Source organism: Falco peregrinus, chromosome 5 (genome assembly GCF_023634155.1).
Source record: "Falco peregrinus isolate bFalPer1 chromosome 5, bFalPer1.pri, whole genome shotgun sequence".
Classification (NCBI taxonomy): Eukaryota; Metazoa; Chordata; class Aves; order Falconiformes; family Falconidae; genus Falco; species Falco peregrinus.
Window position 1 is genome coordinate 4,280,657 of NC_073725.1, and position 27,640 is coordinate 4,308,296.

The window sequence follows — 27,640 nt, forward strand, 5'->3', positions numbered from 1 at the left end:
CCTAACTGTCCCCAGTGCTGCCCCGTTTTGTGCTCAGCCCAAGCTGGCACATGTGCATCTTTGCAAACTTGAGGCTAGTTGGTGTAATGCCAGCTAAGGGCTGCTGCATGTGAGCCCAGATGTGCAAGAACTCTGTAGTATATGAACACACTGAACCTGTTGTCCAGCATAAAAGGTGTGTTTTGTTCAACTTTATCTTAAATGGGAGAGTTTTAAACAGTTTTTTCTTGGGAAACAGTTTTAAAATAAATTCTCATCGTTCAACCTCATGGGATAAGGCCGCTGGGATGGTGGGACTCCATCTTTCTGACTCTTTCTTGGGCAACGTTGTTCATTCTCACCCAAGCTGCTGCAGTTCTCTGTGAGTCTGTGGATAGCCGGGAAAATCACTGAGGGTACTGGGCAGGCACGTGTTTCGCACTGTAGGATACGCTCCCCATTGCAGTGTGTTGTGGTGCCCGGGTGATGTTAGCATCTGCACCATCTACACTTGGTGCTGGAGTGCAATAAGTCAGGCCTGGTTGTAAAGGACTGCTGGGCATGGGCACAAGTGTTGCCACGGTAAAAGCTGCCTTAGAAGCAGATTTTTGGTTAAATTAAATTTGGTTATATTAGTTTGGAGCTATGTGTTCGTTTTAAAAACAGTGGCATATAGCCTATACAAGCATTGTAAAACCTGTAGCTGTTTGGAGTATATATGAGGGCTGAAAACTTCCTCTGAAAGGGAGTTGAAATGAAGAGTGTCGTGAATGAGTTGCTTTATTGTATTTGCAAGATTATGCATACCTTATACATAGTTCATACTTGTTTGTTTTTTTAAATCTTTCAAGTAGTAGTGAATCTTGAAAGGAATGTGCTGGGGCTGGATTTAAGTTGATCGTGGTGATAAGGATTTGGATAGATCCTTTATTTCCATCTTTCAAACACACAAAAAAAGTATTTCTTCTGTTTTGACCACTTGCCTGTCTACAGTAGATGTAGTTGGCTGCTTAATGTCTCTAAAGTTAAAATTGTGATGTTTCCCAGAGCTTTTGCTATTTATGCAAGCCTGTTTTGGTCAGTACTTACTTTTTGCTTTTGTTTTGTCAGCAGCCATGCAGCAGGTCCTGGATAACCTTACTGATCTGCCGACATCAACAGGCGCTGAAGAAATAGACCTGATTTTTCTTAAAGGAATTATGGAAAACCCTATTGTAAGATCACTTGCTAAGGTATTTCAATTTGCTGATTTGAGTAGAATCTGGAAATATGTTTACTCTGAAATTGCTGTGTGAACATTGAGTATGGACTGAGATATTAACAATGGCACTATGTATGGTACATTTTATTAAAAGACTTGCAGGAGTTCTTGAAGTTGAATATTTGGTGTAATGTAATTTCTGTACACAGTGATTTATTGTTATATAGAAGATTCTAGAGGAAGAAGAAAAATTCAGAGACTCCAGAAATTGTGTGGTAACATTATTTATGAAGAAAATGTCAAAATACTTGAAATTAGAAGCAGTTGGTTTTGATATAGTCTCATGACCACTGTTGTGTGCAAAACCCACATGCCATCTGACCTCTACCATTTTTGCCAAAAGTGAAAAGTGAGAGCAATAACCTTCTTTCTCCCAAAAAGTTTTCTTTTTTTTCTTTGGCTCTGATCAGCCCAGTGAAATATTGATTCCATGCCCTTTCCTGGATCTCAGATTAATGCTGGTACCTTTAATTGTCAGCTCTGTGAGACATGGGCTATCCTTAGTTTTGGTCTTACATTATGAAAATATTTTATTTAGAGCTGGTAGCAATCAATTATAAATATGTAAGGTAATATTTACAAAAAATCGTTGGACTCTGTAATTAAAATGTAGCTGATCTTACCAGTAGGAGATGCAGTCAATATTGCACAGCACTTAATGTTCTTTCTTAATTTTACCTCATTAAAAAAAGCTACTTTCATGAGGAAAAAACCAGTCAGCTTAAATGTAGCTATCTCTTTAATATGAATAGACATCTGAAAGCAGTGCCCTCTGGGCAGGCATGAAATACTCTGGAAAGGATTGTTGTGCAGGGATTTTGCTCAGTATAAAAATCTAAAAAGGAAAACTTCTCATAACAATTCGTGTAAGAATTTACTTCTGTTTAGCTGGTCAAAAAAATTGGCTGTAAGTGGAAGACATTGCACAGTAATAAAATTAGAAATAATGGAAGTGTCTCATCAGCTAGTGACTGCAGAAGGAAAGATTTGTGTACTAAATTTGCTAGAGTAAGTAAAACCATTTTCTTACTTAGAGTTGTTTTGAACTTCAGTATTTGCTGCATAGGTCATCTTTAATTTAATATTTATTATGAAGAAAATGTTCATTGCAAAGCATTTTTTTCGTATCAAGAATTTGTGCTTTAATGGCCAATTACAGTTACGTGGAATTTAATGACTAGCAGATGTAAGAAAGTGCTTGTAATGGAAACAGATTCTTCACTATAAACTTGCTTTATCTAGAATGCTGAAAGGTTTCAATTGTGTTCATATGGCATGACTGCAATCATATTTTCTTTTGAAAGTATTTGAGAATTAAACTGAAAAACTCAGTTCTAACCAGCAGAGCTAAATAAGGACAAGATCAAAATGAGAACACATTTCATGAAGTATATATAGTTCATATATATCCATTTGTCCCTAAAGATACGTAACACCTGTTCTTCTATTAGAAGAGCTAGTTTTAATGGAATAGGCAATTCTCAGGACCCTGAGATGGTCACATTATTTAAGGAGATGCATTTCAGACCAGGCCAGAAATGCAAAAGCTTTTCATTTCCCTTTAATTAGTCAGTTTTTAAGTCTAATCATTATGTAAAGTATCCCAAAAAGGACCAAAAGAAACTTAAGGAAATGTGTCATGAGCCATACAAGCCTTATTTTTTTTTTCTTTTTCAGCCCTTAAAAAAATGAAGGCAAGCTATAAGCATAGTCATTAGTTTATAATATTTTGCAATGCTTGTTTGGCTAATCTTTTAAAATTGTTCTAGGTTAATTTCACACTTGTTCTGTCTAGAATAAAGGCATTAAGGTAGAAAATACAGATCTGTTTTGTGATAGGGTTCTTTTACTGTGCCTTTCCATTCTTCAGTAGGTGGTAGGGGAAAGGGAAGTAACCGTAATCACTGTAAAATGTATTTTCCTGTCTTTTACTGATGTTTATAGAATCATAGAATAATTTTGGTTGGAAGGGACTTCCAAAGATGATCTAGTCTGACACCCCTGCAATAAGCAGGGACATCTTCACCTACATCAGGTCACTCAGAGCTGTGTCCAGCCTGACCTTGAATGTTTCCAGGATGGGGCATCTATCACATCTCTGGGCAGCCTGTTCCATTGTTTCACCACCCTCATCATAAAAAGTCTTCCTTTATATATCTAATCTGAATCTACTCTCCTTTAGTCTAAAAAACATTATCCTCTGTCCTATCACAACAGGTCCTACTTAAAAGTTTGCCCCCATCTTTTTATAAGCCCCCTTTAGGTACTGGAAGGCTGCAGTAAGGTCTCCCCAGACCCTCCTCTGCTCCAGGCTGGACAACCCCAACTCTCTCAGCCTGTCTTCATAGGTGAGGTTCTCCAGCCTCTGATCATCTTCATGGCCCTCCTCTGGATCCGCTCCAACAAATCTGTGTCTTTCCTGTGCTGAGGTTTATGTTCAATCCTAACTAGCCTTTAGAATTGTTATGCTTTTTTGAAAACAGTTGTTGAATTTGGAACATGCATGAATTGTACTCAGTTTTACTACTGAACTGTCTTATTAAAGTTATTTTCTCCTGGGTTGTTAACTGTTCTTTTGAACGTCACAACTTTATCTACTGCTTTTAATATTGTAGCATAGCCTAGAGCACACCAGGTGAATGCCTAACTCAGACCAAGGAAACATCTCGAGGGTAATCTATAAACGTTGAGTCCAGTATTTAGGATGTCAGATGGTTGGAGGCAAAGGCCTTACTATTTGAACATTTGGCAAGTATAATAAATATTGAATGAATCAAAAACCTCAATTCAGTATCACTATTTTTGAAATTGTAAACTGGAATAAAAAAAATAGTTGCAATACCTAAGTATTCCTTTTTTAATTTTTTTTCTTTCTTAAATTATTCATACCACTCCATGTCCTGCTACTCCCCAACATAATACAGGATCAGAGGTTGTTGACTGATAAACTTTCTGTTCCTCAGTATATACATGGCCTTGATTTTGGGGTGAAGGGTGAGGATACTTTAAATTATACTGTGTTAGTGGTAGTATTATAAAGAAAATGAGTGACAAAGGAGGTAACCCATATTCTCTAATCTTATAAAGGTTTTGCAGTGGGTGTATGTTTAAAAGTCAATAGATTTATGGGTTTACTTGCTGTAGAAGAAGCAGACTTTAAAAGAAGGATGTTGTTTACTGTATGTATTATGTACAAAATAGCATTCATTCCCTTCTAAAGGAGAATGTGTGTAGGTGCCAGGCTTCCTATGACTTCGTAATCATGGTCATTTGGTTTGTGTGTGTTGGTGTTGGGAAATGTTTGAAATGTCTTTCTCTATGTTAAGTTAGCCTTTCCAGTGTTTGATCATCGGTCCTGCACAAATACCATTTTATGGATATGAAGTAGAATTTAATACTCAGATGATTTCAGGAAACGAAGTTTTCTGGTTTTAGCAAAATCTTATTTTAGCATCTATTTTAAAGCACTAATAAGAAAGTAGATGTGTGCACATACCTTTAAATTATATATATGGGAAGTATGTATAGATGACTTCCGAATATATCTGTTGTTTGTTGTATTTTTACATGCCAAAGCGATTGTTCTTTTTTGAACTTGTTGCTTCGGTGTTGTAAATAACTCTTATTTGAATGCATTGAGAATCTTAATTATTTTTGGCCTCCTCTTATTCCCTAATTTTATGGTACAGCAGTACCTGTAATAAATAAGATGGTATGTTTCTCTTACCACTCAAAGCTCCTACCTTTCAATGAATCTAAGTATCTGCAGTGTTTAAGAAAGGATTAAAAAGAGAAAGAGATTAAAAGTTATCACAAAATGGTTGAGGTTGGAAGGAACCTCTGGGGGGGCATTTGGTCCAACGCCCTCCTCAAGTAGGGTCACGTGGAGATGGCTGCCCAGGACCATGTCTGATGGCTTTTGAATATTTCTAAGGAGGGAGACTCCGACCTCTCTGGGCAAAGTGTGCCAGTGCTCAGTCACCCTCACAGTAGAAGAAGTGTTTCCTTATGTTTAGACAGAGCCTCCTGTGTTCCACTTTGAGCCCATTGTCTCCTGTCCTGTCACTGGGCACCCGCTGAAAAGAGCCTGGCTCCATCCTCTTTGCACCCTCCCTTCGGGTATTTATACACATTGATGAGACCCCCCTGAAGCTGTCTGTTCTCCAGGCTGAGCAGTCCCAGGTCTCCCAGCCTTTCCCCAAACACTAGGTGCTCCAGTCCTTTCACTGTCTTCACGGCCCTTCGGTACACTCTCTCCAGTAGGTCTACAATTATAAACAGTACTCCCGGTGTGGCCTCGTCACTGCTGAGTAGAGGTCGACCTTCTGGCAGCACGCTTCTTAATGCAGCCTGGGATGCTGTTAGCTGCCTTTGCTGCAGACTTTTCTTTAGCATTTCCTTTAGTTATGCAGATTTCCTTTTAAAATTTGCTGGTTTGTAGGTGTTTTAATAGGAGGAGCCTGTGGTAAATGCTGCTCTTGCAGACTTTGTGTCTTCTGAGCAGGTCCCATAGTTCCTTTTTTATCCTTCTAGAAGGTGTACTTGTAGTGGGTTCTGAAGCAGAAGAGATCTGAGGCACTATACTGTTCAGAGAGGACTGTTTGGTGTATATAGCATGAAGGTTGTGGCAAATAAGGATGTACAAGCGTCTCTGACAGGTGCCATTTATGAGGTTTGTTGGGTCATGCAAAATGTAAGCATGTAAAATACACAGATTACACGAGACGTAATTTTTCTGGCTTTCCTGCTAAAGGTTGCGCCAAGAAATTATTTTAAAGGTTTATAAATTGGAGCTACTTGAAACTTAACCACACACTATAGATATATGTTTAATCTTACAGGCTCATGAGCGACTGGAAGATTCTAAACTTGAGGCTGTCAGTGACAACAACCTGGAGTTGGTGAATGAAATTCTTGAAGACATCAGTCCCTTAGTAAATAAAGATGAAAATATTGCAGAATTGGTTGGAATACTCAAGGAGCCTCATTTTCAGGTGCCACGTTTTTACTGTCTATTACCAGCTTACCGTGTCAGCGTCCACATACGGATCTAGGAATAATAACAAAACAAAACCTGAACTGTAGTGAACTTTAGTATGTAGGATTTTACTGCAAATGACAGGTAAAACAGAAGCCATGTGAGGTTAAGAGTGCGCATGATTTTATCCTTTAATATCACTTCAAGAATATCTTCACTTATTGTATTAAAATCCACTGAAGTTTCTGTTATAAATCTTGGGCAGGACAAGTATTTACTTCCTGTATAACTGAAGTTTCCGTAACAGTTCCCTGAAGGCTTTATCTTCAGCATTTCCAGGTGGTCTCTAGTCCCTGATATTGACCGTTCTGCATTTTGGTTCAGCTGTTGGCATTCATACTCGTGCAAGATAACACAGTTTGTGGAGTGAATGAACGTGATTCTTCTATGCTGCAATCTGCACTGCAGCTCAAGTTGAGACTTTGCATCCCTCTCACTATTGCTGTATTTAAGTGAAATTTTGACATCTGCTTGTCAAAAGCAGATGTTTTTCCATACTGCCATTCTGTTACCAGCTTCTGTACCGACCCTTGAAGGTTTGTAAATCCTTGCTAGATTCTGGACCTCCTAGGCCAGGCTTCAGCTGACTTTGGGACTTAGCTGTAGGTATCCTGTAGAAGAACACAAGGAAACCTTTTGTCACAGTATAAATGTGCTGCTTTTGGCATAGAGTCATAGATATTTTTGGGGGGGGTGTGAGTTTAAACACACCTTCCCCCCCCTCCCCCCAAGTTTTCAGTTATACGTTATACAAATGTAGCAGTGAGGTGCGTTACAATTTAACATAAATAATCACTGGATATGCTGCCAAGCTGTGTTGTGGCCTGCTGGAAGAGGAAACACTTCAGGAGCTCAGCTTTTGAGGTAGTAGCTATTCTGGATGCTGATAGTTCCGCTGCCTCTTCTGAAGAGTCTCCCTTGTGCTCTTACTTGTCCAGAAGGCTGTCATAGCCAGTGGATCAAATTGGAGGCTTACGGGTGAATAAACCTGCAAATCAGTCTTTGATCCCTTAGCAGAAATGGGTACTCAAAAGGAGAGGATGAGTTTAGAGGAACTGGTCGTTGTAATGCAAAAAGATTGGCTTTGGAGGCCCACTGGTGCTGTGACAGACCTGACAAAGTTCCGTTGTGTTAGACAGAGAAACTAAAATTGACAAGTCAAAGAGAATGAATCAAAAGATCAAAGTGACTTAAGTGCTGGAATAGACTGACTTTGAAAGGCACTATAGCAGTGATCTCTGGAGAGAGATGGCAGAGACCAGAGACCAACCAGGCAAAGAATTTTTGTAGTGGAGACTGGAAATGTTCTTTAGGAGACGGAGATCAAATAAAAATTTTAATTAGCGTGAGTAGCCAATACTAAGGCAAACCCAGGAGTCATTCTAAGTCATACTTAGAGCGGCACAACGTGATGCTGGAGTCATGTTCTCCCTTGGTTCAGGCTTAAGCAACCCACACATTTAACATAGAAGTCCCAAAGCAGCTGCTGAACAAAAATGCTAACATTTATGCGATTCCTTGCATGTTTTTTGTTACTCTTGATTTGAGAGACCTCACGGTATATGTCTGTCTGTCTGTCTCAAATAAAAAGAAGGGAAGCAAAGCTGTATACAGCTTCCCAGAGCATTCACAGCAATGTGGATTTATGAAGTGGTGTAGTAATTTCCATTACATCTCCTACTCATTGCCTAAAAATTCCTAGTATTTAGTTTGCCTTTTTAACAGCTGGTGAACAGAGTAGAATAGAATACTTCATTTGGAAGGGACCTACAATGATCACCTAGTCCTGACAATATCAGGGTCAACAAAATATTAAAGCATGTTGTTAAGGGCATTTTCCAAATGCCTTGGTAAACACTGACAGGCTTGAGGCATCAACCACCTCTAGGAAGCCTGTTCCAATGTTTGACTACCCTCTTAGTAATGCAGAGGTACTTCTAGGCTCAGTAACCGTAGAGGTGGGTTGTTTTTTTCAGTTTGCTTTGCTTTTCTACTGTTTACACCTCTGAGATACCACTTCTGAGTCTCTCGGTTAACACGTTATATTAGGATTGTGTTTTTCCTTGCAGTCTGTGTTGAATTTGATTTACCTTGTTCTTACTCTGTTGCTCATGAGGTGCTCCTGCATGTTACAGTCAGTTGTTTTACTCCTTGAATAGTTCAGCAGCACCAGCAAACCCTGTCATTCATTTCTCTTCCGCGTTTCGTAGACCACTTATCTGACATGTCAGCGTATTTGGCAGGTGCAGAACTCAGAGCCCAGATGCCTCTGAGAAATCCCCTGGTGACATGAATTTTGAAAACTAAAAATACTATATTCCTGGGCCCAGTTTTTCTGTCTTTTAACCATCCACTTGAGAGCCTTACTGCTTGCCGTGTAGTAGCTTTGTTTCTTTAAAAGACTTTGATAAAGAAGTCTATCTAAGGCCTTTTGGGAATTCATCTATCTCATCAACTGTAACTGCCTTGTTACCATGCTTGGTGACTCTTTCAAGGAACTTAACTAGATTTGAGAAGCATGACTTCCCGTTTTAATGCATGTTGATGCTTTCCCATGATCTATTTTGTCCAATCATTCTGTTTTTTATGGAAACTTCTCATTTGTTTAATATCAACATCAGACTTACTGGTTCACAGTTTGTTGACTCTTCCTTGGAACACAGTTTAAAAACTCATGTCACGATTACTGCGTGCAAGATTGCATGCCGTTTCTTTCGCTGTACTGTTGGGCAAGTCATGGGTAAGAAAGAGAAACAAGCTATTTCTAGGGTTCCCTGCCGCTTTTGCCGCATAACCTGGATGGTACAGAAAGAATTAGGTATGAAAGGAAGAGAAATGACTGTTTGATGGTTAAGATAGTTAACTGCTGCCCTGGTGAACTAACCTGTCCCTCGCTCTGTCAGAATAAGAGTTCATTAGAAACAAATTAAAAAAAAAAAAAAAAAAAAGTGAAATAGCTTTAGCTTGGGTTTGTTGTTTTTTTATATATTTTCTGAGTGCCTGTTGAGAGGCCTTCTGTCTCATTTGCAGAAACAATAAGCAGTGTTGACTGCTGCACACAGGCAAAAAGCAGCTGGCTACTTACTTTTTAAAAGTAGATCTGATCTGATTCAGTTTTGAAGCCTAAAATTAGGGTGTACTTTTTGGCCCTTAATTCTGTGCTTCCATTCCCCATCTGGAGGAAGGCAACAAAGACAACTGAGGCCAAAGTATCTGTAATTTGATTAAGTGATTTTATTTAACTAGTATCATAGTTGTGACCACTGTAGAAGAGCTTCTAGGCCAATTTGCAGACCAAAATATGGATACAGTATTCCTTCTAAAGCTTGAGGAGGCTATATATGTCTCAATGAAAAGGAAACAGAAAACTAAGAATGTAAGAAGTAAGTGCTATCCTTTCTGTCTCGTTTGGTGCAAGGAGACATATTCCAAATTCTGTAAGAAGGGACCTGTAAGGAAGAAAGGAAAAATACAGTGTAATTTATAATTACTGGAAATGTAATTTGCATCCGTTCTCTAGTTCAGTAAATGTGTAAACAAGCCACCTTGACTTGACTCTTAAAGTTTCGTGGACAGTATTGTGTAACTGTTTGAGGCTGATTCTATATTTTACAAATAAATAGTGCCACTTTATCACAGCATCACCTAATAGTCGTAACCTACCTCAGCATACAGGTATCAAATATGGTATACAAGTCGCCAGTGCAATAGCCTATTTGAGTGTATCGTTTAGTGCTGAAAATACCAAATTACAGAACTTCATTTCTTTTACATGTGTTTCTAGAAGAACCTTGAGGGGGGGACTGACTTAGGGAGTACAGGTGCATGTATGGTTATGCTATTATGTTTGACTGTTCTCTCCCTTTTCTCCTTTTCTCATTTTTTCTTTCATTCCTTTCTTCTTCTTCGCTTCCACTTTTTACCCCTTTTAGTTTTAACTGAACTCTTCGGGGGTCAAAGCGTAAAAGACACTAAGTTCTCACGAATTTCACAGTATCGATGACCGGCCGTCAGGCCAATATATACCGAAGAGCCAGCTGGCACGTGCCATGCATAGAAAAGGCTATATGGCAAGTCTTTCCATACCAGGCAATAGCTGCAGAGCAGAAGAGAGGAATGGTAAGAGAGGTTGCCTTGAGGGAGGAGAGAGGAGCTGCAAGTATTGCATTGTTGGAGCAGTTAAATATGCAGAAGATTCACTTCTGCTGCTTATGGAAGAACTTGGTCAGTTACTTTCACCTTTCCAAGAATTATGCAAGCCATCCATCCTAAACAGTAGATTCTGCTGGCAAGAAAATGCTTAATCTGAAAAGCAGCCACTATTTTCTTCTAATAGTTAGCTTTACAAGGGTTAATCATACCTTTAAAATGTTTCATTTAGAAAAGTGATTTTAAGTTGCTTCCTAGACATATCTTAATTTATAGGGTTGTTTTTCCCACATATTCATGCTTCCTTACCAGTCCCCCTGATATCTCTAGGATCCTAAATGATTTCCTCACTTTTCCAGAACAGCCTTCAAAAATACCTGCTTTTGACATGTATGTTATGGGCCTGTAGTCCATTTATTAAGTTCTAATATCTAAATAGTGTTACCAGAGAAGACTAGCACATATTTAGTGCATAAAAGAGGAATGGAAATATTTTAAGTACTTTTGAGTCCTGAATTCAAGACCACAGAGTTGTTCTCTTGTATATTAACCCCCAACCCCAGCCTCCAATTTGTAATGTAACTGTTCTATTGGATCACAGTCAGGGAAATAGTTATCATATAGAGCAGGCAATGTTTCATAGGTATAGATTGTGCTGAGAATTCTTTTAGGAAAAACAGATTTTGAACTAGAACTTGGCTTCAGCACTGTAGAGAGCCTTGGATGTTTAACGTGGTTTAGTTTGTTTACTGAATTTTGAATAACTTCCTTTTTATAACCTGTCAAATAAGTACAGCCACAGAAAACTACTGTAAAGGAGTCAATATTTTCTAAGTTTATGGATTACTTCATGACAGTCTGCCACAGGACTGTATGTCCGTTGTGCGAGATCTCTTGTCATATGCAGGGAGTTCTTCTAACTGCCTTATTCTGGCAGCATTGCCATTTTTTCCATGAGAACCTCTCTACAGTTACCCAGTCTTGGATAGTCAGCTGATCCTGTATATGATCATATGTCCGTATGGATATATATCCATACGTATGCTGGTATGGAGGAAAACTTTGAACTGTTTGATGGTTGTTGATGATTCAGTTCATGTTGCTTTGCAGACTTTTGCGGTGGGTTTTGCAAGTGTTCCAGCACCAGTATGGGAAAAGTTGGATTCCAGGGGAGCTCTGGAGGTGCAGGAGCACAGAGTATCACTTTTTCCGATACTAAGAAAAGTTTGTGCAACTGTTTTTCTCAGATCACTCACCAGTATTACTGAAATAAGAAAGTAACTGAGCAATAGTCCCGCAGTGGATACAGACACGTGGCCCCTGTTGCCAGGTGGCTTTGTTTAAGTGTTCTATAGGTCCGTATGCTGACCTGGCTGGCTGGAAACAGTCTTATAAAACTGGTATAGATTCCTGAGTTTCAGAACTGAGAGGGGTGGGAAGGCAGTTAAGTTAACTATGGCTTGCTTTGACAAGGCCAATAAACTACTTTTCTTAAAGAAACCATGTTTTATAATTGTGGGCAGCGATGTACCATCTCTGATAGTCCTTCTGTGACTCAGCCATCATGTAAATAGCAGGAAAAAGATTTTGTGGCCCAGAGATGGTTAAGTACTAGTCGAAAGAATTCATGCTTATCCATGAAAGGAGTGACTAAATAGGATCAGAATGTGGAATGCTGTCAGATTTAAGAACTGAAGAATCTTACAGAGCATGTTAATTTGAAAAGGATGACACGGCCTGTTAGTGTAGTCGTCTTTTTTGACTGTGGATCAGATTGTAATCCATAAGTTTTATGACTGTTAAAGCTGTAGAAGCTCGTTATGGGTAAAGCTGCATGAGAAATCTAGTGGTTTGTGGCCAGAAAGTTTGGAAACAATTTGTTCTAGCATGTGACCAGAAAGGAAAACTGGAAGTACCATACTGATGTATCTACCTGGTTTTGTAAGCGCTAATGTGTTGAAATGTGTAGTTGATGCTAGTTGGTTTCATTTCGGGATTGTGGAAAGATCCAGAAATGTTGCTTGCAAAGAGAGATCTGTTCTCCTGGTTTTTGAATTAGATGTGTCTTGGATAACGAAGAGTTATAAATTGCTTGGTTTAAATAAATTATTGGCTTTTCTATTTTATTTGATTTGGTTTATGTCCACAGTATCATAGCCACAATAAACAGCTTTTTTTACTCTCTTAATGGCAGGGGCAGAATCAGTGAATTAGTACCTCTTCCTAATCTCAAGCTGAAATATCAGCAGGGTCATCGTGTAATGGGCAGATAAAAACGACTGCTCTGGTTTGTGACCCTTTGAGGGCTCGCATGTTGAGATTAGTTCTGAACTAATAGCGTTGTACAGCTTCTAGGGTAGAGGTGGCTTACAGAAGGATGGAACAGGCTGCATAGCGAAATTATTAAGTTGGCTTAAATGTTGCCTGCTCACCTGCTCTGCTTCCTAGTAGTTTGTGGTCTTCCTCTGGCACGGGCATGTCGCCATCAGTGGTAGTCCCTGTGGTGGCTGCTTAGAGTGACTTCCTCGACACCAGTCGGTGATCTGACTTAAGACTGTATCTCATCAGGTCACTGCTGGAAACAAAGCTATGTTGTTGGAGGCTTGGTAGTCATCTCCTCTGCTTACTACTGCTCCCCTTTCTGTATCTGTCAGTGAGACTATCTGTGCTATAGTATGCGCTGCCTTCAACTACTGTATACGGTCGCTATAGAGTGTCCCTTTTCCTCTTGAAGACAGAAGGTCTCCGCTGTTTAATTTCACAAGTTTGATCTTGTTTTACCTGTATGTATTGTCTTGTAAGTCTTTAAATCTTACAGTATCTTTTATGAGAAAATCAAGTCTAAATTGCATTGTCTTCCAAAAATGATTGTATTTATTTGGATCTCCTCCTTTTCACTGTATTCATGTATGTGGGCTGGTGAAAACACCATTAACTATGAGGTCTGAGCTCTTGTCGTACAGAAAATGAATTCTGTCAACTTGGATTCATTTGGTGCTAGAATTCTGCTTTGGCTTTGTGCAAGCAGAAAGCACTCATTTTGCAGATTGCTAGAAGTCCTTGCATACCTGTAATTATCCAAATTACTGTGGGGGAAAATTTTATTACATTAAACACAAGTATCTAATAATGAGTTATCTTCATGTTTTTTCCAGTGGGTTGTTCATTTCCATTAACCATTTGCTCAGATACTGTCTCATTAGGTGAAAGACTATTTTAGGTACTCCTTTTTTTCATCTTCTTCCCTGCAAGATCATGTATTCTTCCCAAATTCATTACGTTTCTCTTGTACTTCCTTTAGAAGAAGCATTTGTATTTACAAAAGAGAGCATATTTGCCAAGACAGTAGGCTTATCAGTCCGTGCCAGTTCTTGTGTGGCAGTTTTTGCTCCATTCCATGTGAAGTAAGAGTTTTATAATCTGGTCCCAAAAGGGCAGATTCAGTGGTTATTCAGCAGTAAATACTTTTGCAAATGTTTATTTCATTATTTTTAAAAAGGCTTTTTCTGTTCCTTTGCAGTCACTCTTGGAAGCGCATGATATTGTGGCTTCAAAATGTTACGATTCCCCTCCTTCTAGCCCAGAAGTCAATAATTCTTCAGTGAACAATCAGATTGTTCCAGTAGATGCTATTCGTATCCTCGGAATTCACAAAAGAGCAGGAGAGCCACTGGTAAGTAATAAAGATGAGCGTGTCTTTAAGTTGTGTGTGAAAACGTTTGCATGTGCCTGATTTCTTGCATTATATTCTAGTTATTTCCATTATTATGTTGTGTAATTTAGTGTGTGCTAAGATCAGTACTGAAAGGTTGAAATAAGAAGAAATATGTGTGTTCTCCATCCTGTTCTCTGTCAAAAATGATGAGATAGTGAATAGGCAGCCACTAGGCTAAATGACTTGCAAACCTAACTGACTAACACAGCATCTCTTTGGTTCTGATACAAAATGACAGGATTGCATGCGATCAAGGACAGCAGAGTCATAGCTCAGTTATATGAAAACCTTGTCTGAAAGCACTTCTGTGTCACCTGATGCTTATCTGTGTATTAGGAGCTCTTACACTGTAGTAACTATTACTGTCTTTTCATTGGGGTAGATAGAATATTCCATAGCTGTATGTTTTTGTTTGAGATAATGGTAAAATGAAATTGAAATTCAGACAATGGCAAACTAGGTGTCACGTTCCTCTTTCAGGGTGTTACGTTTAGAGTTGAGAACAATGATCTGGTAATAGCACGAATTCTTCATGGTGGAATGATAGATCGACAAGGTCTTCTGCATGTAGGTGACATTATCAAAGAGGTGAATGGCCATGAGGTTGGAAACAATCCAAAAGAACTGCAGGAACTGCTGAAAAATATTAGTGGCAGTGTCACTCTGAAGATTCTCCCCAGCTACAGAGACACTGTTATTCCTCAACAGGTCAGTAGCGCATTTCTAACAATTCTGTCAAAAGAACTTCTACTTGGTACTTTATTATAGAAGATTATTTTAAGGTTTTGCGTTCATTATATTTTGATTATTTTGTGTACTTAAGATTAGCAGGAAGGCTAAAATATAGATACCTGTATTCACCCTTAATTACATTTTGGAAATGCGTTTATTCAGTAGATTAATACCATGGCTAACAGGCCTGCCTAAAAAGTTCTAATGTGTATCTCAGATTGATAAGCATTTGTATACTACATATAAAGTATGTTTCTTTGACATGGAGTGACCTTTGGTGACCTAGCCACAATCACACTGAACTGCAGTGAACCGCATGTGTTTGTAACGTGATCAGTGCCCAAGTACGCCGTCTCACAGAATTTAGAACCATTGAATTCAACAGATGCGCTTGAGCTTGCTGGCTTAAATAGGAGCTTGGAGGGTGGCTATTCCTTATCCTTTCGTCATTGCTGTAGACTGGCAGTTTCTCCACTGCAGAAGTTACTTGTTGCTCTAAATCGGTGCCTTTGAAGCATCTTGTAAGACAGTCCTTCAGGTAGCAGGTCTTAATGCCCATGACATAACAGACTACGCTTACGTTGCGTAGGTGCTGGGGGAATGTGCTGTATTTGAGGAAAGCGCACCGTTTCCTTCGCTCCCTAACCTGGCAGAAAAATGTCAAAAGACGTTTCCAGCCTGTTGATGCAACTTTACTGTTTCTTGCCCTGCATCAGATTTGAGTCTTTTGAGTTCATAGCAAAATCAATTCTTAAGATTCCTCAAGCCTTGAATAACTGCTTATATTCTGAGAGTTTAAGTAATCTAAAGTCAGAATACTAATTGAGTTGTATATACTGAAATGCAAAAATGAGTGGTTTGTAATACATTGTCCAAATAGAACAGGGTTGGGGGTTTTTATTTTTATCATGAAGCTCCTTCAGCCAAGGTTGGCACTGCTGATTATTCTACTCTCTCAGCTGGTATATACCAGTTTTTCCGTAGAGTGTACTTCACTTGCCAAATGCAACTTTGATCACGTCAAACTTTTTATGCTGTAGCTATAGACATCAGTTCAGTTTGACAGATAACTTAGTAATAATGTATTTTACAATGTTTAAGCTTTGTAAATTTTTGCACATTTCAGGTTTTTGTGAAGTGTCATTTCGATTATAATCCATATAATGACAACCTCATCCCATGCAAAGAAGCAGGTTTGAAATTTTCTAAAGGAGAAATTCTTCAGATTGTAAACCGGGAAGATCCAAATTGGTGGCAGGTTGGTAAAAAGCTTTTAGTTTTTTATCTTACTTTTTAAATCTTTGCTAGTTGCTTTAATAATAAAGTCTTTAAATTATGATCTACTCCCATTTAAGAATAGATACAAGAAAAAATATTTATGCTGCAATCCAATTTCAAGCTAATATTGTGATATTAATCACAAATACTAGAGAAAATTGAATGGTATAAATTGTGTGTGTAACACTCATTTTGTTATCACTGCTATTTGTTTGTCTTTGATCTTGTATCATAAGGCTAGACATTCCAAAAGCAGTTTAAGAGGGCAGTTTCTAGCAGAAAGTTTTAGGTGGACGATATTAATTGTGGTTAAGCCTTCCCTGACAGTGACTGTGAAGAAGCGGACCCCTTCATGAGTGCTCAGTGTTGAGAGCGGGAAATGAACCCCGTGGGTTTGAAGAGGGGTGAGAGTAGCTATTTGGAGGCACTGTATCTTTTATTTCTACAGTGGCGGTCAGGGTCTGTGAGCTGTAGTGTGTGTGTCCATCATCAAAGTGTTTGGCACTATTTCAAATATTAACAGCTTATCCTGCTTTAAGGTTGTGTTTCTACATTCAGTCCTTCAGTGGAAATGTAACCCAGCGCTTATGCCGTTTTTTATTTTTTTTTTCCAAGACACTATACATGCAATTAAATATCATCAGTGCTTTTGAAAGTGGGACGAGTGAACGTTAAAGACAATTTTCTTAACCGAGGTACTCAGAATTGCAAGTGGCAGTGGCAATCCAGGCAAAGAGTTTAGCATTATTGATTTCCCTTTCTACGCCTAAATTGCACACCCTTTGCTACATAACAAGCAGTAGTGAGCCAAACACTACTTGAAAGCAATAATATATATATATATATATTCTTTAAAAGCAACAAAAATATTTGAATATACATCAACAACTGTTGCTGAATTCTGTTGCTTGTCAATGACAGTAGTAACAGAAAGAAAAAGAATAAAAAGTGTGAGGGAAGGCAGAAAATTTATTACTGCCAAGTTAATTAGTTTCAGAAGTTAGATACTCCAGAACTCTGGAGTTGTCTGACGTTTAGCTTACACGCTGTCTTCTGTATTGCTGTGTACATTCTCCAGGTGTAACTTGTGGGAGTCCAGCAGAAATAAAACTTAAATCCTAAACACTCGGTCAGACGGAAAAGTGAAGTGTGTTACACTAGTATAGGGTGTTGCAAGTAATACTGTGCAGATCATGCCACTGGGAAAGAGAAGTCAGTTTTTCCTTGTGCTTACTAAAAACCTGCTAACTGTAAAAAGTCAGTTAGTCATAGGTAGAAGCGTACAAGTTGAAAAGCGAATAGTTCCTCTTAGCAGGAAGCAGGCCAACCAGTTGTGGAGAAGCAAAGCATAACGTCTTATAGCTGTGTCTTTGTCTGTGTTAAGCTTCCTGAGAATTGAGCTTGCTGTGAAATTATTTCGTAGAGAATCTTAGCCAAACTTTAGTTACTAGGAATACATAAGTTACTAAGATTTTAAATCTATAGTTAGAGTAAAAAGCTTGGAGGCATGATTAGGCATGTTCTAAAATTCATTGTTTGTGAAGTGACAGTTAATAAGCTGCACTGGAACCTGTTATGAGCAGCTCAAGAATACAAAGTAAGTGTACTGTGTACTAGAAAATCTTGAGTTTTGTCACTTGAGAGTTCAGCATCTGGAGCCATAGGATTCCATTCAGGGTTTTGATGCCAAAGGTTTATGGCTGTAAGAGCTTCCTAACTTAATGGGAACCAGTAATGTAACTTGTATCTATTTTATTTAAGTTTCCTGAATTTTAATACTCAATTAAAGTATATCAAATAAAGCAAGACACTGTTACTGTAAGACAGAATTTTAATATCCACATCTGATTTCCAAGTCTCAGTAGTAAATATATCGATACTCACCATTGAGAAATTTTGGCAGTGTGAAAAATCAGTCAACACCCTGTGGATGAGAAAAATGCTTCTCACAAGTTACCCATGATTTTATTTTCTTTTTTTTTCCCCAGGCTAGTCATGTCAAAGAAGGAGGAAGTGCAGGGCTGATTCCTAGCCAGTTCCTGGAAGAGAAGAGAAAGGCCTTTGTTAGGAGGGACTGGGACAACTCGGGTGAGATTTAATAAATTTCAGGAATAGATTTTGCTCTGACTCCATTTGTTTTGCTTTTCCTGCCTCCATAGATACTAGAAAACTGCTGTGTGAGAATACATAGAACATTGAGAAATGCTAATTATTATATTTTTGGCTTTGACTGAAGGACAAAGGTTAAAGTCTATGCTTAGTCTTCATAGATACATGAATCATTTTTGCCACCTACTGATGAAAACCTAAATGAGGTGGGAAAGGCATAAGAATTAGCTGGTTTGTTAAATTATGTTTTTATGGTATACGCTGAAAGTTAATAAATTAAACATGTTTGATGGATTTTTTTTGTGCTCTTTAGAAAGATTTCTAGGAAAATTAATTTTTTCCTCTGTGTTCAGGTCTTGGTATACCATTTGATGTGTACAAAAATAGGTATGACCTCCTGCCCTAGAATATATAGAATTCTAAAATAGTCCTTGTAAATTTAATGAATTTAAACTTGCATATGTTCATATAAAAAAGCTTTGGAAAAACACATTTAACAAAAATTATTAATTTGTCTCATTTTATTTCTAGGGCCTTTCTGTGGAACAATAAGCAGCAAAAAAAAGAAAAAGATGATGTACCTCACTACAAGAAATGCAGGTATCTCTTAATATTACATAGCAGTCAAAGTTCTTTAGGCTTCTAAACTTGCAGAGGCTAGTGTATCCAAGATTCACAGTAAAATATTTGATTATAAATTTGATAGATCAGATGGGTTTTATAGTTTAAAAGCAATAGTGACCTGTGAAGATATGGTGATGCAGAGTACACCTTTTGGTAGGAGGAAGTCAGAGAAGAACGGTGTGTTAAAAGAGAAAAAAGTGAAAGCTTTGTTGCCAGCAGGTTGAGGGATGCGATCCTTCCCCTCTACTCAGCACTGGTGAGGCCACACCAGAAGTGTACTGGGCTCCTGCAAGAGACATGGACATACAAAGATGATGAAGGGACTGGAGCATCTCTTCTATGAGGAAAAGCTGAGAGAGCTGGGACTGTTCAGCCTGGAGAACAGAAGGCTCAGGGGGAAGCTCCAGTGTGTATAAATACCTGAAGGGAGAGTGCAAAGAGGATGGAGCCAGGCTCTTTTCAAAGGAGCCCAGTGATGGGCCCAGAGGCAACAAGCAACAACACAGGAGGTTCCCTCTGAACATCAGGAAACACTACTGTGAGGGTGACTGAGCTGAGCACTGGCACAGGTTGCCTGGAGAGGGTGTGGTGTCTGCCTCCTTGAAGATAATCAACAGCTGTCTGGATGTGGTCCCAAGCAACCATCTCCAGGTGGCCCTGCTTGAGCACTGGGGTTGGACTAGGTGACCTCCAGAGGTCCCTTCCAACCCCGACCGTTTTGTGATTCTGTGAAAGGTCACTGATTGTTAATCGCAATTTCCCCCATTCTGATCAATCTCAAATTTTCTCCTTGAAAGTAAAGGTAATAATCTGACCTTATGCTGTCCATGATGGGTGACTATTTTATTCCCATACCGATTTAAAGCAAGAAAGCTTTTATCAGACTTGTTGCCCTCCGAGTACTATTTGTATTCACACCCGGCCTGTTGATGTATAGCGAGACTACTATTTTTTTCTTACAGTACTGACTGTGTATTAATGGTTTTTTGTACGCTTCTCAATGTAGAATTTGATCGTCATGAAATCCAGATCTATGAGGAAGTAGCCAAAATGCCTCCTTTTCAGAGGAAAACACTCGTCTTAATTGGGGCCCAAGGAGTGGGGCGAAGAAGTTTAAAGAACAGGTTTATAGTACTGAATCCTACTAGGTTTGGAACTACGGTGCCGTGTAAGTTATCAGCATTCCTATTGTAATATACTTTGAGTCTCTGATTATCTGGAAAATACCTGATGTTTCTCTCAGTGATTCAGGGTGGGAATAATTTTCTCAGAGTATAAAAATAATACAGAGTGGGAAAACAAAAGGTTTTTCATCAGACAACTGAAGTAATGTTGTAATGACAGTGAAAATATTGGTAACCAGCGGTTAAATGTTACCGACGCTGCAGAAAAACAATTTTTGTATGTGCAGTGTTGCAGTCTGCTAGTTTTCTTCAGTGTCAGTCACCATCAGCTACTGAGGGGATTCTGGAAGTTGCTATTAGTCTTCTGTAAACAGGCAGTAGAGTTTCTTGGGTCTGCCGTCTAGTTTCCCATCTGTAGAAGTACCCTAGGCATTATAAATTGTTACTTCAGTATTGAGGAATGTAGGGAAGAGCAACAGACTTCCAATAAAACTGGAATGTTTGTGATCTCCAAGATCTGTATGATAGTCTGAGGTTTTAACACATCTAGCTTCAAGCCCATGGTCTTTTTTTTCTCACTATCAGCTTCAGACAAAAACCTCCTCCCTTACTGAAGTACTGCTTTCTTGACTTCCTTCCAGATACTTTGCTCATTCACAAGATCTTTTTTTTTTCTTTTTATCTGCCTCCTCTTTAACTGCTGACCCGAGAATTCCACCCTAGCTACATTACTATTCTCCTCTTGCCACCTGCTTTGCAGAATTTCAACAACAGTCTGTTTCCTTTGTTTTCAGTGGGCAAGAAGCAGATCTGATAATGGAGGAGGAGGGACAGGTCTGAAAGATAAATTGTGCGACGTGAGAGAACCAGTCTCATTTGCTGAATCTCTTAACGCCAAAACTGGCCAGGGCACTAAGAATTGGTATGGGTGACCGATAGTAAGGTTGACTTCTCAGTGTTACTTTTAAAAAGAAATCTTCCCCTGGGAATCTCATTGTTTTATAGTTGTAAAATAGTAAGAAACTCTTTAGTATTTCTAAAATTCTTAATTCCCTTTTAGAAAACCCCTCAAAATGACTGGTTTCTCTAAAATGTTATACAGATTATTAGATATATATAAGTAATGCAACACAATGTTAAAATGCTTTTACTTGGAGCTCTTGAACACCCTTCAAAGGCATAAAAAATAACTTTCTACTCATGCACATGCAGGACAGTCTCTGCTCTACTTCATTACTTTGTATTTAGATTTTAAGTAGGATAGTCAGTAATCCTAGCTGGCCTCAGTTTCTTTGATTAGAAGACATTTCTCCTGGTTTTTCACAGATGAATATATTTGGGAGTTTTTTTGTTTGTGGGGGTTTTGGATTTGGTTGGGTTTTGGTGGGGTTTTTTTTTGGTTGGTTGGCTTTTGGTTGTTGTGGATTTTTTATTGAAAATGGCTGAAATGGATCCACTTTGCTGTGGGGAGAAGCATGTCCCTGGTGTTGAGTTCTAATAAAGCAAATGGTGCTGGGTTTTTTCTTCAGTGTGGATAGCTGAACTTTTAAGTTACTGTAAAGTGTTAAAGCTCATTCTCCAAAATTTATTTCAGGCTGTTTTTTTTTATTTTTATTTTTTAAATTGTATTAACCATTATAGTTTTAATCTTTCTGTAGAATCTTGGCTAAATCTAGATATTCTAGTAATATGTTTATTGCTAACAGCTTCAGAAGATTGTTTCTTGTGGGACTTGAGTTTTCTAGAATAACGAAGTTGATAGGAATTATTGGAAGACAGGGAATGCTTTCCGCTTGTATCGCCAGGTTGCACCAAGTGGGGGTATGGCAACAAGCGATGATACAACTATTACCAAAGGGATCCATTTACTGTTACTTCAATATATTCTGGAGTTCAGATCTAATGAAATGCAAGTAGTGGGCAGGTAATATGGTGATAGGACAGCAAAATCAGTAATAATCTGATTTTTTTTTTATTATTTTATTTACATCTTCTTGCTTAAATAATGTCTGTACTGCACAGTGTAGCCAATACCCAAGATAGCTGCTAATATTTTACTTAAATATTGGCTTTAATCTCTCTGCAGTGAATTTACCTTGTTTTAAAAAGGGTAAGTTGACCTGGAAAGCAGCATTAGCTGTCCTCTGCTGAAGTTCTGCTACAGTGGCTGGGCTTCTTCTGGTATTTAACTTAACTGCATAGCTAGCTCAGGTGATTCGAACGTGAGTAACAGGGCAAATACAGTGAGCAAAGTGTGTGCTAAGGTGTGGAGGGTGGGGTGGGGCAGATTTTGATGTGTTATTTTCAGAAGTACATCTGGCATTTGAGAGTTAAACTTCCATTTGATTCCCAGGTGACTTAATTATTCACTTAATAAATATTTTAAAAGATGACATGAATGAGTATTGTACATGGTGCGAAGGAGTAATACAAAGGAAACAAGCAAATGGGTGCGTAAGGAACATATAGAAAGGAATAGAAGTAAAAGGAACAAGAGTGGCTATGCTCAGTTTTGAAACTTGCACTAGAATAATTAATCTGCATATGGAACAATCATAATTGTATGTAATGTTTATTATACTCTCCTGAACTTAATAGGCAGTCCAGTCTCATATTTGTATTCCAAATATAAGAAGAGAACATTCAATTTATATTTTCAATTTCCTGTTTAGTTACTTCACGGAAGCCAAGGGATGATGAGAAGGATGGGCAAGCATACAGATTTGTGTCACGAGCTGAAATGGAGATGGACATTAAAGCTGGCAGATATTTAGAGCATGGAGAATATGAAGGAAATCTTTATGGCACCAAAATTGATTCCATCCTTGAAGTTGTTCAGACAGGAAGGACCTGCATCTTGGATGTAAATCCACAGGTATATCGTTTGTAATGTTACACTATAAGTGTAGGATTGTAATATTGAAGAGGTGCCTTTAAATTTGAAGGCTTCTTACCTGCTTTAAAGATGACAGTATCAACTGGATTCTGGCATTTGTGGCACTTAGTTGGAATGAGTTAGAAAGATGGAAAAAACCCAACTTAGATTCTGCGTGAAAGAGGAATCTTGCAGGGTAGTAGAGTCTTTTTAGCCAAGGAAGGAATTACGTTGTGTGTTTCAAAAGGCAGCGTATGAGTTTCTAAAATAGAAGAATCTTGGCTTACATGTTTCTGCCCATTGTAAGACTAGTTTTGCAGTGCCCCTGAAATAATGGGGACATGTGGTGCGTCATTCTCAAACTTAGGGGTTTTTCCTTTTCTTTTTCTTTGCTTCTAGGCCCTGAAAATACTGAGGACTTCAGAATTCATGCCCTATGTAGTGTTCATTGCTGCTCCAGAATTGGAGACTTTGCGTGCTATGCACAAAGCTGTGGTAGATGCTGGAATTACAACCAAACTTCTCACTGTAAGCAGATTATTTCGTATTTACCTTGCTTTGAACAGGATGGTCTTAGATTTTTTAATTTTTTTTTTTACATTTAATTTTAGACAGAATTTGTTCTGAAATGTCTCTAAGAAAAGTTAGGCAAGACTTTTGTTGTTTATTTAGTAGAAGTTAATGATATACTATGTATATGGCAGATGGCTTCTTAGACATCTTACAATTGTTTGTAATGTGTTCTTTGGGAAACGTCACCTTACCTTTGATTCTTTGCAACTAATAGTAAATATTTGATGGTGGGAGCTGTTCTTCTATGTAAATGTCTTTACTCTCCCCCCAAAAAATTTTGTTCACGTTTGTCTTATAATATAGATGTGCGTTAAAAATGGAGCCTCTAATCCTCAGTAAATTGCAGCCTGCATTAAAAAAAAAATCCAAAAAACCAACAACAGAATGCAACTGGGCTTTGTTTCCACTGTTGCAGCAGCACATGCTGCACTGAGAATGGCTGGGAGCTGCCAGAGTAAGAAGTGTGGAGTCGCTTCTCTTCCCCTTGGCTTCCTTGGATTTGCCATGTAAAGCGAAGTGGCACATTCTGTTCATTAGATCTTCTCTTTTTCTGAGACACAGCGTAGCAGAGGGAAACGAGACACGCTTCCTCCAGCACAGCAAATCATACATGTTCTGTATGGGCATTAACTTTTCCAGCTGCAGGACCAAAGCAAAATAAGACAGTCGGAGCGGTTAAGAAAACTGCCCTCTGCGTTCAGCAGTAGAATTTCCCCATCTGATAAAGCCGACAACTCACAGCAATAGTGCAGCAGCTGAGATAGCAGCGATGCCTTGCATAATGCTGACAGGGCATTTAAAGCAAAAAAATGGACGGTAGGTTAATTTCACATAAATTAACACAGGATTTTTAGTATTGACCGCCCCCCCCCTCCCGCCCCCTGCCATGTGGGAGACTGTCCAGTTCTAGTAATGGATTCTGGTTATTACAGATTCTAGTATCCCTGTGGGTGCTCTGTCTTTCCTCCTCCCTGCCCCAAATGACCCCTGAATTTTGTGATGTGTATAAAAGAAGGCAAGGTTAAAACTGTCCAGCCAAGTATAAAAATAATTTCCTGTACTTCCTAATATTTGATTCCCTAAGGGACATCCTTGCCTTTGTTTTACTTGTCCTTCTGAATAATAAAGAGGATAGTTACATTTAAAATACACATTTATGTATCTTTACAGATATGATTTAGAATCTGTACACGTGTGTATAGAGTATGATTTCCCATTTCATATTCTTCTGCTTCCTAAGCAAATGAAAACCAGATGTCTTTTTAAAGAAGTGTTATCTTTTGCTGGCTAGTGGGTCTGTCTACATTTTTTCTAGCATCCTAAGCCGTTCCATTGCAAAAATTCTGGCTTTTGTGGCAATACGTTTGCTTGTCTTCTTCATTTACTGTGAATAAAAGGTGATTCACAAATTTACTTTCTCATTTTGGCTTTTGTATTTACAACTATATCAAGACTTGAAAATATTAAAATAAATATTGTCAAGGGGACAAATCTCGTAAGTGCTTACAAAAAATTGCTTTTGTGCAAAAGCGGAGAGGAATTTTCTGAGGATGTAAGGCTAATGAAACAAAAAAACCACTCAGCGGTAGCACTTCAAGAAGGCTTCATAATGTAGGAAAATAAATTTCCTGCGTATTTTGCAGCTCATATCAGAACTAAATGCAGCAGTAGTTGACAAATGAGGAAATTATGTCAGGTGGTCGAGGCTGAAATGTAGCCTCTACAAGCAGTAAGGTTTTCTAGAGTTTAATTCTATTAGACATACATCTTTTATTTCATATTAAATTCTTTAATTTTTTGGTGCTTTCTCTGGAAATAATAAAGGGCACAAATATATTTGCGCAACTGATATATTCAGTCATTCCTAAAGCATTAATTTTATGTGGATCGGATTGTCAGTTGCCCATACAAAATGATTAATTGCCGGTTGTGCATACCAGCCCAAGTTCATTTTCTTAAGAACTGTAAGATTTGCAGACGTTTGGTCACCATATTTAACATTATTGGCGCAGCCTGTAACTTTTTCAGCCCTTTCAATGCATTTTAGCTTAAGTTCTGTGCGGATTTACTATAAACAAAAAAAAATAATTTTTAAAATGTATTCAGTATATAGCTTTAGTCAGTTGCCGTATGTAATGAAGGGATACTTCTGTACTGTAAGGATTTGCCGAATCTATTCTTAGTAACGGTTAAAATCTCTTCAACAGGACACGGATTTGAAAAAAACAGTGGATGAAAGTGCACGGATCCAGCGAGCATACAACCACTATTTTGATCTGACCATTGTAAACGATAACCTAGACAAAGCCTTCGAGAAGCTACAGACTGCTATCGAGAGACTGAGGCTGGAGCCGCAGTGGGTCCCAATTAGCTGGGTATATTGATATTTCTCAAGAGGAGCTTAACAAATAAAATCAACTGCAGCAGATACGCTAACGTGATGTTGTGTAGATACTGACGATAACCTACGGCACCTGTGCATTTTTACTCTGTGTATATTCAAAAGTACACTATTCTGAATTTTTATAAAAATGTTGAAGGGAAAGTGTACTTAAATATGTAATTTATTTTAATTTTTCTAACTTTTTACAGATAACCTTTCTATTCATATCACATGAAGGAAATGCGTTTAAGCATTTTTATATGTTTTGATTTAGTACCTTTGCCTTTTTTGTCTAAGAAACTTTCGGTCATTCACTTCAACATTTACATCTTGGTCTTACATTTTCACTGTGATTTAAAAAGAGGATACTTGAAACAATTTTTGTAAAACTTGTTAATGTAAGTGTTTAACTGGTCAAAAGTCTATAGCTCTTATTAGGAAAGAATACTAATTTCTTTGGGATTATTCTTTTCTTCCTTAAAAAAGTAATAATTTCATGGGAGCAGAATTTTAAATACTAAAAGCAGCAACAAACACACAGCTCCATTGCTCTAGCTTCTTTCAGCTTCATGTTGGTGCATCCTTGATGTTTCACAAATTCTTGATGTCTCTTGATTTAGACAACCGTTGTGTAGGTTCCCTGATACGTGTCTCTTAAAATAACATCAAGCAATACCTTGCAAGCTGCTTATTAGGCTTTGCTTGGGAGCCAAGCTGTTAGCCTGTTGTGGTTGAAGTGCTGACGTTAGAAAGCTTGTCCACAAGGTAATTCAGTGCAATTTGAGTAATAGTGAAGTAGCCTGAGAGAGAACCTGATAACGTGGAGCACCGTAGAGTGATGCATAATGTTTAGGACTATTTACTCATAGTTGTGAAAACACATTGCTTTTAACAAAAAAAGAAAAACCAAAAACAAAAACAAAAAACCACCAAGAAAAAAAGCCAACAAAAAAAGGCATTTTCTTTTCTTAGGACATTGTTTGATATTTGTATAGTGATTTGTGGCTTAATTTCCTGCACTATCTAGCTGGGTTCTATATTATCTTTTTGAGTATTTGTGTGTGATCAACTGCTGTATTTTTGAGTGTGATGTAGTGGAATTTCTGTGCTTTTTGCTACATTGTTTTTAATGGCATTTTTCATTAGAAAGCTTGTGAAATAGAAGCTTAGGGCTAAAAAGCAATGTTGTTTATACCTTTTTTGTTTTACAACATACTTCCCTTTTGTTTAGTGACAGTTCTCCCCTTAGTAGGCTCATTGATGTAATTCGTAATAAGTTCAAGTTCATCGATCGAAACTTAGTGATGTAAATTTCTGCTTAATAAGAACAAAATGAAAATATAGCTTGTTCCTAAGACTAGCTTTTTTGTGACCATATTTTATATAATGTCAGCTGTTGTATGTAACAACATTCGCCATCACTCACCAGGTTAGGTGTCTAAACTGAAGTCATCTATTTGTTTAATTTCTCATCCATCTAGTGACAGGCACCTGCCTTCTGAATTCTTTTTCGACACCGAAGTGTGATGTGGAACGCTATCAAAAGGCAGCTTCCTCAGAACTATTTCTGAAGGAAAAGAGGCTTAGACACTGTAAAACAGTATTGTTTCCTGGGGCTCTTAAAGACATGTATATGCACAAGGAAAAGAAAAGTGGAGTTGATGTGGTATAGGAAAAGTGTAAGTCTTTAAAAAAAAAAACAAAACAAAAAACCCTCAAAACACCTGTATACTACAGATGATTTTTACAAAGCCTGTCAGGTTGGTGGTTGTGGAGGAAAAGCAGCAGTGGGGGCTTGAG

The 27,640-nt window shown here is 38.2% G+C and overlaps 1 protein-coding gene across 3 annotated transcripts in view; it reads left to right on the forward strand.

Moving 5' to 3' along the window:
* Positions 1–27,200, forward strand: part of PALS2 (protein associated with LIN7 2, MAGUK p55 family member) — a 56,421-nt gene extending 29,221 nt beyond the window's left edge. Inside the window, exons 2-12 of one of the 3 annotated variants that reach the window (XM_055804647.1) lie at positions 1,093–1,193; positions 6,082–6,234; positions 13,948–14,100; positions 14,623–14,850; positions 16,001–16,132; positions 18,141–18,240; positions 18,793–18,861; positions 19,892–20,053; positions 22,682–22,884; positions 23,284–23,412; positions 25,665–27,200. In XM_055804647.1, coding sequence (XP_055660622.1) covers positions 1,095–1,193; positions 6,082–6,234; positions 13,948–14,100; positions 14,623–14,850; positions 16,001–16,132; positions 18,141–18,240; positions 18,793–18,861; positions 19,892–20,053; positions 22,682–22,884; positions 23,284–23,412; positions 25,665–25,841 — 1,605 coding nt within the window. In that variant the 5' untranslated portion in view covers positions 1,093–1,094 and the 3' untranslated portion in view covers positions 25,842–27,200. Of the gene's footprint in view, positions 1–1,089; positions 1,212–6,081; positions 6,235–13,947; positions 14,101–14,622; positions 14,851–16,000; positions 16,133–18,140; positions 18,241–18,792; positions 18,862–19,891; positions 20,054–22,681; positions 22,885–23,283; positions 23,413–25,664 lie in introns of all 3 variants that reach the window. The other 2 variants (XM_055804644.1, XM_055804643.1) reach the window with 2 other exon arrangements.
* The last annotated feature ends 440 nt before the right edge of the window (positions 27,201–27,640 follow it).